General features: G+C 39.9%; 1 protein-coding gene across 5 annotated transcripts in view; it reads left to right on the top strand.

Moving 5' to 3' along the window:
- erbb4b (erb-b2 receptor tyrosine kinase 4b) overlaps positions 1 to 18248 on the top strand; it is a 272516-nt gene that overhangs the window by 206366 nt on the left and 47902 nt on the right. For all 5 annotated transcript variants that reach the window (XM_031858651.1, XM_031858650.1, XM_031858649.1 and 2 more), the window contains 5 exons: positions 4473 to 4605; positions 7918 to 8011; positions 13481 to 13635; positions 15449 to 15493; positions 17690 to 17822. In XM_031858651.1, the coding sequence (XP_031714511.1) occupies positions 4473 to 4605; positions 7918 to 8011; positions 13481 to 13635; positions 15449 to 15493; positions 17690 to 17822 (560 nt within the window). The remainder of the gene's footprint in view (positions 1 to 4472; positions 4606 to 7917; positions 8012 to 13480; positions 13636 to 15448; positions 15494 to 17689; positions 17823 to 18248) is intronic.

The raw sequence follows: 18248 nt of genomic DNA, 5'->3' as shown, positions 1-18248 counted from the left end.
CACACACACACACACACACACACACACACACACACACACACACACACGCACGCACACACACACACACACAACCCTTACTTCTAACTGTATGAGGACACTCATTGACATAATGCATTCCCTACCCCCTTTCCCTCACCTAAACCCTCACAACTAAATGCCGAACCCCAATCTTAACCCTCAATTCTAATTCTAACCTGAACCTTAAATACAAACATGAACCCTCCATCAGGCCTTTGAAGAGGTGAGGACAGGCTGTCCAGAATGTCCTCACTCCGAAGGTCTGTAACTCAAATGGGTCCTCACAAAGATAGATAGAAGTACACACAAACACCCCTCTCTCTCTCGCTCTCTCTCTCTCCCTCCCCCTCTCCCTCTCTCTCTCTCTCTCTCTCTCTCTCTCTCTCTCTCTCTCTCTCTCTTCAGTGATTTTGAGGACACACACACAGCTCTCCTTGGCATGGCTCTGCATGTGTGCATCAGACTGTGTGCCCTTATAGGGCAGCAAAGACAGAGGAGAAAGAGTCTGTATGTGCCCATATATTTATTCAAGAGTGTGAGAAGTTGTGGTGGTAGTATCGTCATTAGGTTATTGGAGAAACCTGAAACCGAGGTAGCACTTTCTATAAGATGGAGATCTTGTGCTAGAGTTATTGTTAGCTAGCACAACTAAATATATAATCATGTTTTGTGCAATCACGTGTTTTAGTCAAATCTTACTTAAACAAGATTACAAAACAGTTTTCTTCCAGGTAGCACAAGGTCAAGGAAAATTGTCCACTGGATTGATGTTGTAGGGTTGAAGACGTTCCAACACTCTCCTAATCAGTTGAAATTAAAAGTTAGTCATATTTGCTGTTATTTTTGCTCACCGATTAAGGCCAGAGGATGTTTGGCTGTTCATTTATGAACTAGAGTTGAGTGTTTTTGCAGTTCTTTGTGGTTCTGATTGCAGATGATGTCCTGTCTTGACAGGGTGGCTCTCCTTAAGTCTGACTCTTTTTGCTTTGGATGATACTTAAAACCTATTCCTTGTGCATTAAGCTGCTCAATTTGTTTTTACTGAAGTATCATTTGACAGTCAGAACTGGGTTGAAGTCTGGTCCTGAAGAGTAATACTGCTCTTTTGAGTTTTGACTGAATAATTGCTTCAGAGGAATGTTGTTAAAAGGCAAGCGTTTGGTTAATTAACCATCGTTGTGCAAACAACAAAGTCAGACACCTTTAAACTGTGTTGCCTGTAGAAAAGAAGGACTTTGGTCCAAAGCACTTGACAAGCTTTCACCTACTAGAACTTCATCAGAGAAAATATTTGACAAAAGGGAATCCCAGAGCTTATGATAGGGCAACGTGCTGCTGAGTGATGCCTTGTTAGCAATAAAATGTCAGTGTTTTATAATGCTGTTTTTAGAGCGCAGGCCTTAGGTTAAAACATGAGGGAGAAATGTACTTTGTGTTCTTCACACACATTTTCAAAAGGTCAAATCTTGGGCTAGAAACTGTTAATTAGCACCATCAGTGAATACCATCTCAGTGGAATAATCCCAAGTCAGAGAGGGCTGTTGCATAACCGTACTTTTCTCAGTAATGTCTTAAAGGCTGAACGCTGCAGACACACGGTAAACACAAGAGAGCTTTAGAGTTTAAATGATCGGAGCCATTGTTAATGATATTAGTAACACCTGTGCTTTTTTTACTATAACGAGTCAAAATTATCTGCAGTAAATATTGAAAACAATATGACAGTCTGCACAATGTGGAGTAAGATTGTAGTCAATGATCTTTACAAAATATTCCAACTGATGGAAGCAAATGTGGTCCTCTTACAAAATAACAGACGTGATTACATGAGCACATTTCAGCCAGTCAGTGGTGGCAGCCATGGTGCTACTGTAATGTTCAGATTATATCAATTGGGCCACTGGAGTCAATGGTTCTAATGATGACTCCATGCCAAAAAAAAAGCTCTTTTAGTTTTTCAAGATTTTTTTTTAATTAAATGAATAAAAAAAATGATTGAGCCTTGCCTTGCTTTCAATGTTGCTTTCTACAAGGCCTGCTAATGCAATATCTCACAAACTCCTGGGGATTTCTTCAAATTTGGCACCAACGTCCACTTGGACTGAAGGATGATTATATGTTGGAGGTCAAAGGTCAGGGTCACTGTGACCTCACAAAACACATTTTTGGCCCCTAATTCAAGTAGTCATATGCTAATTACAACACTTTCACACAATCTCTAATAGGGTAAAATAAGGATGTGATGACATCTTGGACAGACGTGGATGTAAACTGCAACTTTACTGGTTGGCGAAGGCACACAGCTGCGGTTATTCTAGATAATGTTCACCCCAGTTCTGTGATGGGCTCTCGTTATTTTCATTACATTTTTTGTCCTATTCCTTTGATTTGACTGTTTTTCCCCTGCTCTTTGTTCCGTCTTCCTTACTTCTTTCTGTCTTTATTTCTCTCTCTCTCTCATAATCATGATCATAGCATGTACTCCTGTCTCCCAAGGCACCTGACAGCCCAAGCCCCATGGGCTTTTTTTTTTACAACCATGTCAGAAACATCTGAAGAGCTTATCTTTTTGATCTTGCTAGTGCTCCTCTTCCCTTGTTTATTTCCTTTTTTTCAGCACCCATCTTTCCTCCTCTCCTCATTTTTTCCTCTGCATGGTCAGTTTACCTACGGCGCTGGAAGCCCACCAGAGGTGGTCTTGTCTCTTGTGGAAGGCAACACTTTCATCCTCTGCCCTCAAAAGAAACACTTGACTTCTTTTTTATCCATGGATCTGCATCCTGTCAGGGTTTATTTTTTGCAATCTGAACATGCTATGGCTGATGCCTAGCATATCCCCTGGCTTACATGTGGCCAGGACCTCAAAAACAGCCGCGGCCTTGTCATAACCATGTTCATAGCTATGTAGAAAAGAAGAGAAAAATCCATTATAAAATCCACTGACAAGGGGGAAACCATGTTAGATGCAGATGGGATGATAAAAGTTCTGGATGTATTTACAGTGCTGTCATCACGCTACTTCAGCCCTCTCGTTTTGTCACTGTAATGCTCTCAGATGTAACAACCTTTGTAGAAACGAGTGCTGTGGAACAAAAGAGAGCGAGAGAGAGAGATGAGAGATCCAGAGACAAGAGGAGAATATATGTAATAGCCTGAGTATTTTGGTACTATATGAGAAAAAGTGAGGCAGATACACAGAGCACATACTGTACAATCTGGCTCCTTTAATGCTTTAATGTCCTTTTGGAATTCAGTGGTGACTTTTATCATGGCATAGCATGACTCTCCCAAACACCAAAACATACGTGACTATCTAACTGATTGCAACTATGAATGTGTGTGTTGAAAGCAGATACTAATGTTTATGGATTTAAGATACTAGAAAATCTGTAGTTCTAATATTCAACATCTGTATATTTTACACACCAAACATTATGAGAAGTGCTGAAAGGCTGTTTTCAACCTTTCAAATAAATCCAGACAATAAAGTTCCCGGTCTGACGATTCACCCTCATTTTCTGAGCTAAATCAACAAGTCTGCATGGCATCTGCAGGTGCTTTCGAGGTCCCACTAGTGCTTCGTCACTGTCGGCTCAGCATCTTTTTAATGAAGCAGGACAGCGCTCTCCTTTGCTCTCTCTACAGTGAGCCATTTCACAGAGTACTTCACACACATATGCATAAATAGAGACAATGTATATAAACACAGAGCACACTGTACAGCATATGCACTCACGTTGGATAGCCATCACAGTCCCTTGACTATAAAGAGCTAATTAATGTAATGTTTTAAAAAGCGTTTGAAAACTGTTGATGTTATCGGATGGGAGTATTTTGTGGGAGGGACTAGGTATTCTTTCACTTTTTCCATGAGGGTAGTTATTGTGTGAATGCTCAATTTACTGAATATACATCCTTCAGCACGTCTTTTGAGCCCTACACCTATTCCTAGGTCTTGCTGCAATTACTCCTGGCAACTTTTAGGAGAATCATCCCCACAAAAAACGCACCTTTCATAGACCACAGCATATTAACAGCTGCTGCTCTCTTCAGGCAACTAGGATAAGATGAAAACGTATTTACATTTTGGACAGATATGGATGTAAACTGCGTCTTGACCAGTATGGAGGAATACAACCATGAGACTGTAATTCTAGTTATTGTATGTATTGTGCGTGTAACGTTTTTATGGTTGTAATGCTTTGTATTTGGTTTTTATTTTTAAATATAATGCACATTTTACAATAAAGTGTGTTTTGCTGATATTGCTCATTGATATGTGTTAAATGTACAGCCCTTTGAGACATGCTTTGTGATATTTGGCTTGGCAAAGACCTTACGAGCAGACACAAACACACAGACGCACAGTTTTGTTGAATGTTGTTAACTACAACATGGATGTAATTCTTTTTGGTCATGCTGTGTTTCTTTTTGTGTGTGTGTCTAATGAGCAGCCAAGGAGCGCATGGTGTGTGAACCGTTGTGTTCGGACACCGGGTGTTGGGGTCCTGGCCCAGACCAGTGCCTCTCCTGCAGATACTTCAGCCGTGGACGGACCTGTGTGGATACCTGCAATCTTTATGAAGGGTGAGTTACGCTTCATTCATGCATACAGATGACTCCTGACTGGTAGATCACATAATGTGTTGTCCTCTGACTGTCGTCAGGTCCTGATTGCGTTTTAGGTTTGCCCACATAAAAACGTGTACATCTCTTCAACTAACCACTACAACCAATGCATGTCTTCATCTCTTTCTGCGTGATGCAAAAAAAAAAGAATGTTAACCACCAAGTCATATCACAAAGTCTGGTTCATTTCAGATCAGTCTTAATACTTCGAACGTCCCTTTTACATATATTTTCCCCCTTTTCTTTTATAAAAAAAAATCCCTGTTAAATGCTGATCAGTTTCTTATAAATTGAAAGACAGTAACTATATACTTCATAAAGTGGCTTTTCCACCCTAATAAAGTCCTTTACAATGGATATCTTAAATGTAAATTGTAAATTGCATTTCTGAATTTTAAATTCACTTTTCAAAGAAAGCAAGTTTTTTGGAAAATGATGTACCAATGTATCAGTATAGTTTGTTATATTTCCTCCTGCGAGACGACACTATAAGTACAGTTGGCATCAAACAGGATCCTCTGGTGGTGACAAAGTTCTTACTTACTAACCGAAAGTGAACAATAGAAGAATATTCTGCTAGTGTGCTGTTAAACACCTGGTTTTCTAATATTATGTTTTAAAGCAAATGAACGAAATGTTCACCCAATTAGCTCTGATAAAATATAATTTTTACAAACAATATGAAAACTTGTGTGGAAGCATGTTTGAGACATGAGACAACTTCTGTCTGAAGTCCACAAAGTGTGGTTTGTAAATGATTCACTAATGTAACTGTGCTTTTCAAGTAATCAAGTACGTGACCGAACTCCGTCCAGAGTGAAGCAGCAGTAAAATGTGTTCCACTGATCAAATCAAGGACAAATATAGAAACATCCATCAACTCATCCTTTTCAGCTATGAACATGAATGATGCAATTTTTCAAATAATCCTCAATTGTCGGAAGACGTGCTGGAAAATCAGCTAATAAAAACTTAAATTCCAGCTCGAAAACACCCCAAGGCTCTTTGTTACAGCTTTCAAGTTCAGCAGTCATTTTTTTCTGTTTACTATGGATAATATTTAAGAGCCGCAGGGTAAATAGAAAAATTAAAGATGCGGTGGTTACTCTCTGTTTAAAAGACGCCCGTGCAGAGTGACAAAACAATGGGGGGGCCTCTACTTAAAAAGGAAGTATAGCTTAATGCCATCCTATTCTCACAAAAGACGGTGACAAGATTAAACCCACGAGGGGTTTTATTAATAACAATTTAGATTTATTTTTTCCAGAAGTGCTGGAAAGACGCTTTTGAGTTCAGAGCCCATATATGATCAAAAAAATCTTTGGTGGCCCACATTGGAGAGGAGTGAGGAGAACCAGAGGGTGCTGTTCGGGCAGGGGGGCTAGGCGTGTCACTGCGTGTCACAGTCACTGCTTGCGCACGGGGCCACGCCCTGCCTACCTGTCCATCTGCGCGTCAGCACCACCCACACCGTCAGCGTTACCAGCACATCATCTACCAAATATAGAGCTTCACTGAATGCAAACCCAACCCTTCCCTCTGAGCATTGCCACACTGTGTGTCTCACGAGTCACACTTGAAATGTTTCATATTTCGTCATTATTTGATGCCTTTATTTGTTATCTGCTCAGCGTTGACCCATCTAATGAAATCTCCTAGTTAAACTGTTTTTGTTAGAGCAGCTTTATTCCTCTGTGGAGGTAGAGCAAGTCTACAATAACAAGGATAGCATGACGCTATGCAGAATTTACTTCATATCAAGTGTGAATGACAAAAACTCAGGACTTGCGTAGCCACAAGATAGCCCTTTTTAGCCTCAGTAGCTCATTTACACATGGCGGTCAGACAGCAGAAAAATCGCCTTACACCTCAAATGAATTGTTCTTTGTTGTTGAAAATGTTGGCCGTGATTGTTCTAAATGCCAAAAACTGCAGTTTTAGTTGTCTGTGTGAACATACAGGTCCAGCAATACGGAATTAAAAAAAGCCATTTGAAATGAATGTTTTTGAATCAAATTTATATAAAGGTTTACTATTCACAGCAAATGTGTTGCTGTATCTTTGTATTTGTCCCAGAAAAAGCCAGAAAAAGCAGTTAGGCCGAATACAGCAGAACATCAAGCCATATAAGCTTTAAGCGTCAGTGATATCCTCCAGCTACACTGCAGCCTTTATTATTTCAACCAGCACACACCCAGACAAAGGCTAACCTCCCCTGACTCTTGGAAGGTTTTATGAAGGCCAGATGAAGCATAATTAATACTAATTTGATTTAGATCCCACTGGGCCGACGACATTTTTCCTTTTTATTACTAGAACATTCTGTTTTCCTTCACTGACCAAAAGAGAAGTACCCAAAAGTCATTCTCCTTGTCCTGGAGCGACAAAGGTAAAGTGCTAACTCAGCCGCACTGTGGTCAAATTTAATGACTTTTCGAGGCCACTCTGGTGTTCTACTATTATAAGGGGATTTCAGAAATTGAATAACAAGGCACTTAATTTAATTGATTTTTGAAAGCATTGCACCCCTCGCAGGTACTGCACCTTTTCAACTGCGTCGACCCCCTGCGTGATGGTATCAGTATTACAGTTAGCTAATTAGCTACAATGCTTGTGGGTTTAAGAATAATGTGTGTGTGTGCGTGTGTGTGCGTGTGTGTGTGCGTGTGTGTGTGTGTGTGTGTGTGTGTGTGTGTGCAAGTATGTGTGTGTTTGAGACTGCATATTGATGTAATCACTACATACTGACCTTTATTTTGAAAGTAACTAATGTAATAAATGACCCTCGTACTAGCAGATGAAAACAGAAGTAAAACAACGTGTTTATCACTTTCAATCCCTCCCTCTTGCTCCATTGTTCTGGAAATGACATCCTGGACATGAACCAAACATTATTATTACATTTTGCAAAATATAATGTGATATTGACTTTGAAATTCATATTTAGCAGGAATTCAACGGATCACTGCTTTTGGATTGTTTTCTTTCTTTTGCACAATTTGTCCATGAGGCAATTTCACTGAATTAGCCGATTTATATCTAATGAAAATATACTAAATTGAGTGTTTTGTATGCGAGTGCTGCATCACACTTACATTTGTATTAATCATATGACACATTTACTTTGTATTTTTCTGCTATATGTACTATCAATAATGGCTAAGGACACAAAGCCATGTTATTGCTCTATTTCACAAATAATGTTTTGCTTTCCCTCTTGTCACTCTCTTTTCCACACCCATCTTGATCCCTTCCCTCCTTGTCTCTCAGGGATATTCGAGAGTACGCCAATGAGTCCGTGTGTGTGGAGTGTGATGCCCAGTGCGAGCGAGCTGACGATGACTCCTTGACCTGCACTGGTCCGGTAAGCTTGCTTCTATACAACAATAGTAAGGCAGACATTGAAGCACTCGTTGTCATCTTAATGTAGACAGAGAACAGGGCTGTTGTTGCAGCAGTTTGTTTATGTTATGATCTTGTATCTATTCATTGAAGAGGAATGGGAGAATTATTCCATTATTGAAAGAAGAACTGCAGCCTCATGTGTCTTAAAGCTCGACGTCATGGAGCCAATATCTCATCTTAGTTATACTGTGACAGTGAAAATCAAACTAAAGGCAAGACTGAACTTTTTAATCAAGGTGGCTGACGATATTCTGTGTTTCTCCTATTGTCAACAAATCCCATGAAAAGACCAAAACCAACAATGAATCGAACCAGCTAAAAGCAGAATTGGCTTAAAGGGTTAAGTTGTTGTTTTCAGTGTTGAGCCCCCCAAAGAGGAGTGTTCAAGGCCAGAGCATTACTTCACTCACCACAAACCAAATGACTTGGAGCTGCAGACATTCCCTGTGGTCATCTTAGACTATGATTAGTTATTGTATTAGCAGTCAAAGTGTGCCTGTCAGCTGCGCTATTGATTACATCTCATGTTCTGAGTCAAAGGTAAAACTGATGGTTTAAGCCAAGATCAGCTTTATATTGCATGCTAATTCGCAGTGGGTTTTTATTCAGCACATGTAAGTTTGTGACTGTATATTCATCTGTTTTTACTTTTGAATTAACCATCAAAAATGTATTGAGGGACAGACATTTATTTTATTTTATTTTTTTTAATTAAAAGTAATTGATGGTTGTTTTTTTTTTTATCCAAAAGCCTTTTGTACTGCACAAGCTCTTAGAGAAGCACGGACGCTCTTTGAAAGATTGTTTGGTCGCAGCTGTACATTAGAAAAATGCCAGAGTGGAAAGAAAATCCCTGACCTTCATTTCTGTATGCCTCTCCTGCACACTACACCCACAGCCACATGAGGCCCCTGACCCTGCGCTTTCTCTTAAAATCGCATCTCGCTGTTTGATAGAGAGAGATGATTTGCGACAGATGCAAGCCAGAGGGGCCATGTGCTGTCTTTTGTGTCGCATCACACTCTGTCAGATAGTTTGCCCGATACAGTTTAAAAGTAGTCGTTTCTGTTGTGTTTTTGTGGAAGTGTGCAAACATGGGAAGCAGAGGCCAAGTTCGGTTGTTGGCTTTGAGTTGTTGTTGCGTTCGTTGTTGTTGGATGATATTAGTTGGTTTGATTATCTTGGCTGTCAGTTTGATACCCCACAACCCTGCACTTGGCATCTTAGACAAGTGCTAGGGAGATGAGTGCTGTGAAGAGAATAGCATGATTAGGGTTACAGCTAGTTAGTCAGAAATAATGCAAAATAAATAAAGGCTATGTTAACAGTTTTGGAGCATGTAGACATGTTTTGGGGTTAGATTCTTAAAATGTACTTCATACATGACTTTCAACAACTGTTTGTTATGGTTTTCAGCCTGTGAGTATGTCTGTACACGTGTTTGTATGTGTGTGTGTTTGTGTGTGTGTGTGTGTGTCTTGTCAAGCTGTGTATAATGGAAATGTCCCAGAGTAACCTGTTGCACCACAAATGGATTACAGCAATCATGTTATGGCCACAGAGCCCATAGCAATTACATTACGGCTTACACAGAGTTATTTGATCGGCCTAATTCCCTCTGTGGAGAGAGATTGGAGATATGACTATAGCCATGAATGAAGGCTATGCAAAGGACAACATTAAGTGATAATGGTAGATCTACAGTAGCTTAGGTTGCTAACTGAAGACTTAAGCTTAACTCAAGTATCCTATTGAATACCATCATTTTAGGCAAAGAACAAGATTTGTAAAAAACAGTTGCAAGTATGACAGATTGTTGCGTTAGCCATTTTAACAGGCAACATGTGTTAACCAGTGATTCTAGGGTCTTTAAACTTCTGTAAAAATTCCAGTAGAAAATAAAACACACTCCTTACTATTTAGCTACCGTGCTTACAATTATGCTTATATTTATTGTATTTGTATTGCTGGCCATCCGCAAATTATAAAAATATTCCCATCTGTTCAATTTTTGCGTCATTGTTCAGATGTTTCTGTTTCCTTATCCTTTATTTACACACTTTGCTTTACACACTTTGTCTTGTATATTAACCTGACAGCGTTTTGTTATTGATCATGTGTGTTTGAGAAAGATAACTCCGTTGAAGAAAGGGGCATATTCTCTCCTATTTTCCCACTTTTTATTTTTATTTTTATTCATCTATTCTTTGATCCCCTTTTCTCTCTTATCTCAAATATGTTTCTTTTATCTTTGAAACAAGTTGCAAAGCTGTTCCATTATGTATTGTCTTAAAAACAACTACTTTCATATATGATATCCACAATTCTTTCTATGAGGTCCTCCTATGTTTTGCAAATGTTGCAACACTTTGATAGTGAAACACATATCTAAATATGATACATTTGAATCTGCTGGGATGGATACATGCGCTGTACGACCACTACATTGAATTGCCCACTGTCATATTTATAGGAGCTAACACATCCATTTATTTCCTATTTGTGCCATTGTTTCTTTTCTACCTCCTCTCGCCCCTACGCTTATTAAATCTCTACCTCATCATTAATGCTTAAAAGATTTTGTGGTTTATTGTGGGAGTATATTTACAGACTACAGCAGATCTACAGCAGAGCATGATGACTTAGTCTGTGCATTATATCATAGTAAAATGTCTTGTAAATCCTTCCTGATGCACCCGATCATGCCTTGAAAAGTATTTTATGTGGCTGCCCATCTTGACTATAAACTCTGACTTCGTAAAGATGAATTGTCAGTCTGCCTGAGATGCTGGTGTTTGTGCAAAAAAAAAAAAAGGGAAGAGATAGAAATATAAATTTTCGAACACAACAGCTCACACAAACTTCGGTGTTAAGCGCACAGGCAGACCAATTTAAATTTACAGCAGGGTACTTTGGTCGCGTCGCTGTGCATCCCTGTCACTTTTTGGATGTCCCAATACCCTGCTGGACCAAACACTGTTTGTTTGCTCTGTCACATAATTTAGCTTGCTGATGTGATTGGACTAATGGATACACAGACTCACACACACACACACACACACACACATACGTACACACCAATAGCCACGGGTGGGAAGACACTCACAAAAGCGAAGTGCCAGGCTCATTGCTAAAGCCAGTGGGAGCAGCAAGACTTTCAATTTGCATAATTATACTGGGGTGGATGCATGTTCATATACACACACAAGCTACAAAGATAACACGCAGAGTTACTACATGCACTCAAACACACACACACACACACACACACACACACACACACACACATGCATGCTTACAAGCCCTTGCACTGATGCTACTTCTGGTTATGTATGAAAAAGCACTCATACACACTCCTCCACTTGCGAAAGGATCATTATCTTCCTTCGCCACCATCTTTTTACCTTGGTTACCCCTTGTTTATCACGAACAGTGTGTGTGATTCTGTCCTACTTGTCACGTATAGAGTTTGTGTAAATACATGTGTCAATTATTGTATGCAATTTGGACATCCATGTCAGTGTATGTTACTGAAATGCATGTTGATCCGATTTCCACTCACTTTGTTTATGTATGCGTGTTTAATTAGGTACTTTTAGGTAATTAAGTACCTTTACTCAAGTACTTTACCTGAGTATAATTTTACTTGAATATTTCCATTTTGTGCTGTGTTACTATACTTCTACTCTACCGCATTTCAGAGGGAAATATTGCACTTTTAACTCCACTACATCTATCTGAAAGCTATAGTTTCTAGTTACTTTTCAGATGAAGATTTTGACCATAAAAAGCTTCTAGACTGCAAAAGTATCAGTTTTTTTTACTCTCACTTATCACACATCTGATTGACACTCATTTGAATCTACGCAGCTGTCAGCACTGGCTTAACGTTAGTAAAATATTGTTACTCCAGATTCTGTGAAGTGTAAGGACAGAGGTGTCACTGAGGCAGTTGTTGATCTCTTGTGGCCCCCGACCTGCGAGTTAAGAGGAGTGCGTAGTCAGCAGTCAATGAAGGTATTCAACAGTCAATAAAATGTTTTTCAAATCATCACCACAACCATGAGAGGTCCTTGAGCATACAGTCATAAATGAGCGGCTGATGGGTCCAGAAGTATGCGAAATAAGCTGTGGATAGATATAAGAATAAGTCATTTTACTTCTGATACTTTTGATTTAAATACATTTTGCCACGAATACTTCTCTCTGTCTCACACAAGTACAATTTTGAATGCAGGACATATTCTTGTAATGGATTATTTTTCAATTTGTATTCTGGTTATTTTACTTAATTAAAGGATTTTTATACTTCTTCCACCACTGGTTTGTGTATGTGTGTGTGTGTGTGTGTGTGTGTGAGATGTTTGTCAATGAGATGTTCTTTAGGCCTTTTGATGATACAAGGCGTGTGTGGGAGAGCTCTTTGCCTCTCTGCCTCTCCTCCCCTACCTCCTTCCTCGCTTATATTAGCTCCATAAATCCTGTTCTAGGCGGATTGTTATGGTCATTGTGTGTGCTGTGAGCGATGGTTATTATCTGCCTGCTCCGCTCACACTGCTTTATGCGTCTCGTCTGCTCCCTCCCTCCCGTCCCTCTTTCTCTCTCTCTCTTATTCACATTATATCTTGCTCGCTTTTACTGCCTCTCTCCCCTTTACTGTTCTGCTTCCAAGTCCACTCTCTCTTTACGTCACTTTCCCTAATACTCTGTAGTACTTTTCACCTTCTGTCTTTTGCTGCCTGTTATCTCTCTTTCGTTCACACGCTTTAACTGCTACAAAAGCGCAACAATTTAATCTATACAGCTGCTAAGGAACCTGCACTTGGCAAGTTATTGATGTAGAAATATACCCATCAATCAGTCTACATTACACTCTGAGGCTACAGCAGATATTTAATCCCCTAAATTTGTGACACCGCAGATTTGTCCTTTATGCCAGGCTTCATGATGTCAAGTATAGTTAAAGTATATGGTCTCTACATAGGTACATTTGATATCAAACATCTGTGAGAGAAAGCCACTGGACCACTGGACTCACTAGTGATAACCAAACCTTTTGCAAAAAGACCTCTTTTCTGTCTCCAAACTCATCAGTCATTAACAACTTTGTAGGAAGAAGGAAGAGTTAACATGTCACTCACTGCAAACCTACAGCAAAAAACATTTGGCTTTTCCTTCAATTCATTCAATGTATTCTTAGCGCTGGAATGCAGTGTTCAAACTCTGTACTGTAAAGCAGGCTTCCCTAGAAATTACTCATGCTACAAATCATAATTATGATAATAACAATAAAATAATTATAGCTCCCAGTTAAGTGCCCTGCTAAATGGCAACATAGAACCTCGCCGATGGTTATGCATACACATGTACATTTTAGTCAGAACTATGTTTTCAAAAAAACCAATGCATTTTTTTTCTCTTTCCACAGGGCCCCGAGCGATGTGTGAAATGCGTCCATTTCAAGGACGGTCCTAATTGTGTTGAAAAGTGTCCCGATGGCCTGCAAGGTGCCAACAGCTTCATCTTCAAGTATGCAGAAGCCAACAATGAATGTCATCCCTGCCATGCCAACTGCACCCAGGGGTAAGGACAATCAGGACAAGGACTGGTCAGAGGTGTGGGGTTCAATGGTTATAACTCTAGTAATGCATTTCTGTGTTAATGTATTGCACTTGCTCGGTTGGCTATTGCGTAGCACTACCATGTAACTGGTGAGTGGTGCATCTTGCAGTAGCACACCAACTAGCCCTGCAAGTTCCAACTACATCACCAAGCTTAAGCAAGGACGCTCAAATGGATTTTCCTGTGCCGCTTTCTGGAGCGACAGGGTACAGACTATTTTTGATCATTGTCTCAATCTAAGACCATTTACACAGTGGTTTATTAGTGCATAATCAGAAATATTCCCTTTCATTATCCACGTCCTGCAAACAAAAAATTATGATCAAACAACTTGCAAGATAAGAGAAATTAATAAAGAGGCAAAGCAGAAAATGAGAGAGTAGAGTTAGAGGAGTCAGTGAAGTACCTTGCCACTCTCCGTCGCTCACTAGCCACTGATCGTTCAATGTAATATTCAACAAGGATTGGTAAGACATCACTTTGTATTGAACTCCACAGGGAGTTTATGTCACTTCCTTGTCTGTTATTTCTACTCTCCTGAGTGACAGCCTCCAGCTTGCTCGAGCATAGCAATGTAGTCGTGAATGGAAAACACCAGGCTGACAGTTGTCACAGGTACAGCTTTATAAGCGGATCCACCTCTCAAAAAACCTCGGCTGGGTGTAGGGAGAGAGATAGACAAAGAGGGAAAGAGACAGACACAGGATGAAACCAATATCCCTTACTTCTAAATATTCAAAGGAGCCTCAGTATTGTGGCGCTAGTATTACGACTGTCAGACGCCACAGTGCGCAGCACACATGGGAAATTTGAAATATCCAGACAGCAGGACTGGTGAAAATTCCAGCAGAAATCTTTGCTTTCTTTCTGTAGACAATGTAGCTTTGTAATCTCTCACCCATGTGGACACACTGAAACTGAACCTTGAGGATAAAGTTGTGACTCCTACATGCTATCACCAGCATACACACACACACACACACACACACACACACACACAGACATTGTATGTTTTGACAGACAGCAATAAAGCCTGTGGTGGACAGATAAGAGAAATCAATAGATCGTGGCTTAAGGTAGCTTGTAGAGTCAGGAATATGACCAGCACACCAATGTCCATACTTGAATGAAATTACTTTGACAATAAATGGACAGATACAAAGTAATCCAGTTCCATCCAGTTGGAATGCACTCAGACTCACTGTAGAGCAAACACCTTTACTCAAAGCATCTCACAGTAACATGAATACATACACTCTTGACAGGTTCCCTTTTGTTTGTCTGTCCCTGTGAGTTACTGTACAGTCACAGCCCCCACCAGACAAATAAAAACGCATCCTGTGCATCCCTACTGATGAAAAAAGAATACTAGCAGGGAATACGTCCCAAACCATGTTTATCTACATGAACTTCAAACTGGATTATTTATTGTATATCTTGTAGTATCGTTCTCTAAAATGTGCAACTTAACAGATTTCCCAGTACATAATGAATAATACAAATGTAAATCTTATTATAGATTATTATATCCCTGGTGTGTGAATGTTGCCAAAGTAGTGAGCTGTAATACAGTAGGCCTGCATTAAAAAAACTGAATTCAAGTCAACATGAGTGACCTTTCTCGCTAAAGTCTACACGTCCCATGACATGGGTTGGATTATCAAGCAAGCAAAATAGAAAAAGGCCACTGAGGGCAAATATTCCAAGCCAAAATGTAATAAACTAAAATGGGTTCAGTTTTTTTTTTTTGCTTGTCCTGTGTTTGTTTACTTAGGTGCATTGGACCAAGACTGCAAGACTGTATTGGCTGGATGGACAGGTACAACATTATTTTTCGTGTATTGCCTTTCATACGAAAACACACCTACACTGTAGCACACACCATGTACACACAGACACACGCACACCCAAAATAATATCAGTAAGCAACGTCTCTGATTAATGGCTAGCTCTAAGGTCCAAAATCCCTGAGTGTCCTTAATGCCTCTGTGTGTGTGTGTGTGTGTGTGTGTGTGTGTGTGTGTGTGTGTGTGTGTGTGTGTGCGCACAAGCAATTTGCCTGGTTCTTGATAAATTGATAGTGCTTTAGCTTTTGTTCTGAGGCTACTGGGAGGGTGAGGGAACAAATGCAGTTTACAGCAAATGGATTCAAGATTTCATAAGAGAAACAGTTTGGCATCAAATGGCTCTGAGAATTGTTGAGTGGTGTATGGGATATGATTTTTTTTTTTAAAGGAAAAAACAAGGCTTATAGGCAGGGTGAGCAACCAACACATAATAACTTACTTATGAGTCTGGAGATCTGCAGCACAACACTGCTAACATAACTAAAATCGTGCAGCAGGCTAAAACAGGACAGGATGCTTCAGAATGACAAATACGTACAGTTAGATACACAGACAGACAAACGGATAGTCATTAATACTGATTAATATTCAGTCATGAACCTTTTACTGAGACCAATAGATGCATAAGAAACATTCACGTCTTTTAGAGATCTGCTAAAAATCAAACATTCCTCTTCTGAATTAGTCTTTGGGACAACAACAAGATGAAGGGGCACTGCAGCAGATTGGTAAATGATCAGCCCTTATCCTATCCACGATAGCTGTGGCAAGGATACAGGAGTAGACGCCCAGCAAACCCCATGCTTAGCTTCCTGCTCTGAGGTGTTGTACATCTTGTAGATCTTTTACCGGTTGGAGGTATTGGCTTTTGGGCACGACTAAAAGTGGCTTATCAGAAATACATGATTGAACTAAGCCTTCAAAGGCCATCATTCCACCTGGCATTAACGCACATGTTGTGTGGAGATTGTGTGCATATCTGATTAAGCTGGATTAATCACTTCGTGTCACTTACTCATGTGATTATCAATTTGATAAAATTGACGTCCTCATTTAACATGTTCCCATTTGGCAGTATCTTTCCAATTTGATTCAAGACGATCAGAGCTGCCTGTTGTCTGATATCTCTGTGCTCCCTGATTGGCTCCTTGTGCATGAATGCATTTTGGTCGTGCGTCAAATTGTGGGTGACCTTTCTTGTTGACTCACTATAAACTGATTATTATTGACGAGTGCGAGATACATACAAACACATGCACAATCTTTATCGGTTGTAGAGTATACCTGTTGGTTAGATATGAAGCTGCAACCAGAAGATAGCTTACTTAGCTGGACAACGCCAGGCTTACTATATCCACCTGTTTCTAAAGTAGCACATCTAAAGCCCACTATATTATACAGATGAATCAAAAGAAGCATGACCATGTTTTTTAATCAGAGATACATTTTACATTTAGAAGAATTAAGTTATCAATTCTCTCTGGTGGACAACCTATGTACTGTAATGGTGACACGGTATCTAAATTACCAAAGAAGATACCGAGTTCTTCACATCCCATGAAGCCGACTGACTGTGATAACATTGTATGGAGTGTATTCTTGCAGTCTGTGATATACAGTCCTGACCAACAGCCTTTCTCCTTTGATTAAGGACAAAGTCTCAGTATGCCTTGATCAAATTAAGTTTTTTGATTACCGCAAAAACAAAGTGGGGGTTGGCTACTGGAAAGCCAACCCCTCCCACTCAGTTCTGCATAAACTCTGAAGACAGTTTGGGGATCATAGCAGGAAAACTGTCTAGAGGCTTGATTTCAAATGACAGCGTCAGTATGGTGCTGAGAATTCACTTTGATGGTTTTTTCCATGTTTTTGATCTCAGCCTTGGTTTCATAAGAGAGGGCAAAGAGAGATGTTTGGTACCAAAGCTTAGCATGAAAAAACATACAAAAACTGAATGTGAAAAGGTTTTCAAATCGCCCAAATACGTATGTACTTAGAGACATGTTTTATGCGTTTGTTGACAGCAACTGTCCTTATCCTCTCTAACCCCCCACCCCCTGGAGATAATGCGTCATGCTTTCTCATTGCCTGCATCCTCATCTGTCTCTTCATCATCTACTCATTTTCCTCCTTCCTTCTTCTTCCCCTCTTCAACTTCTTGTCCTCAGAACCCCTCTGATCGCAGCAGGGGTGATCGGCGGCCTCTTTTTGGTGGTGATCATGGTGCTGAGCGTAGCGGTGTCTGTGCGCCGTAAGAACATCAAGAAGAAGAGAGCCCTCCGTCGCTTCCTGGAGACAGAGGTGAGCAGGGCGGTCGATGAAGAAAGCGAGGAAGGAGAAACTGACGCATGTCGCGTTGAAAAATGATGTTGTCAGAAGACTGTGCATGACTGTGGATCAAAGGATATTGGTGGAAGTAGTATGACCTAATATTGTATGTTTTTGACTCACTAACTTGTCCATAGCTTAGGCTTTACAGACTCAAAAGCATTAAAAACATAGTGGAGAGACAGAAGTTGAAAAGATTAAAGGGAAATTTATGAAAAAGTACAAACAAATAGTTGTTTTTTTTCCGTAAGCGATTTTACACATAATTTATCATATGACGAATATGCCATTAATTTGAGAGGAAAACAAGATCAAAGACATTTGTCTGAATTCGTATGATTACAATGTTGCATGTGTGTGTGTGTGTGTGTGTGTGTGTGTGTGTGTGTGTGTGTGTGT

Source organism: Anarrhichthys ocellatus, unplaced genomic scaffold (genome assembly GCF_004355925.1).
Source record: "Anarrhichthys ocellatus isolate YVR2014 unplaced genomic scaffold, GSC_Weel_1.0 scaffold20, whole genome shotgun sequence".
Lineage (NCBI taxonomy): Eukaryota > Metazoa > Chordata > Actinopteri > Perciformes > Anarhichadidae > Anarrhichthys > Anarrhichthys ocellatus.
The sequence above is the reverse complement of the archived record's forward strand: the minus strand, read 5'-3'. Positions and strand labels throughout refer to the sequence as shown.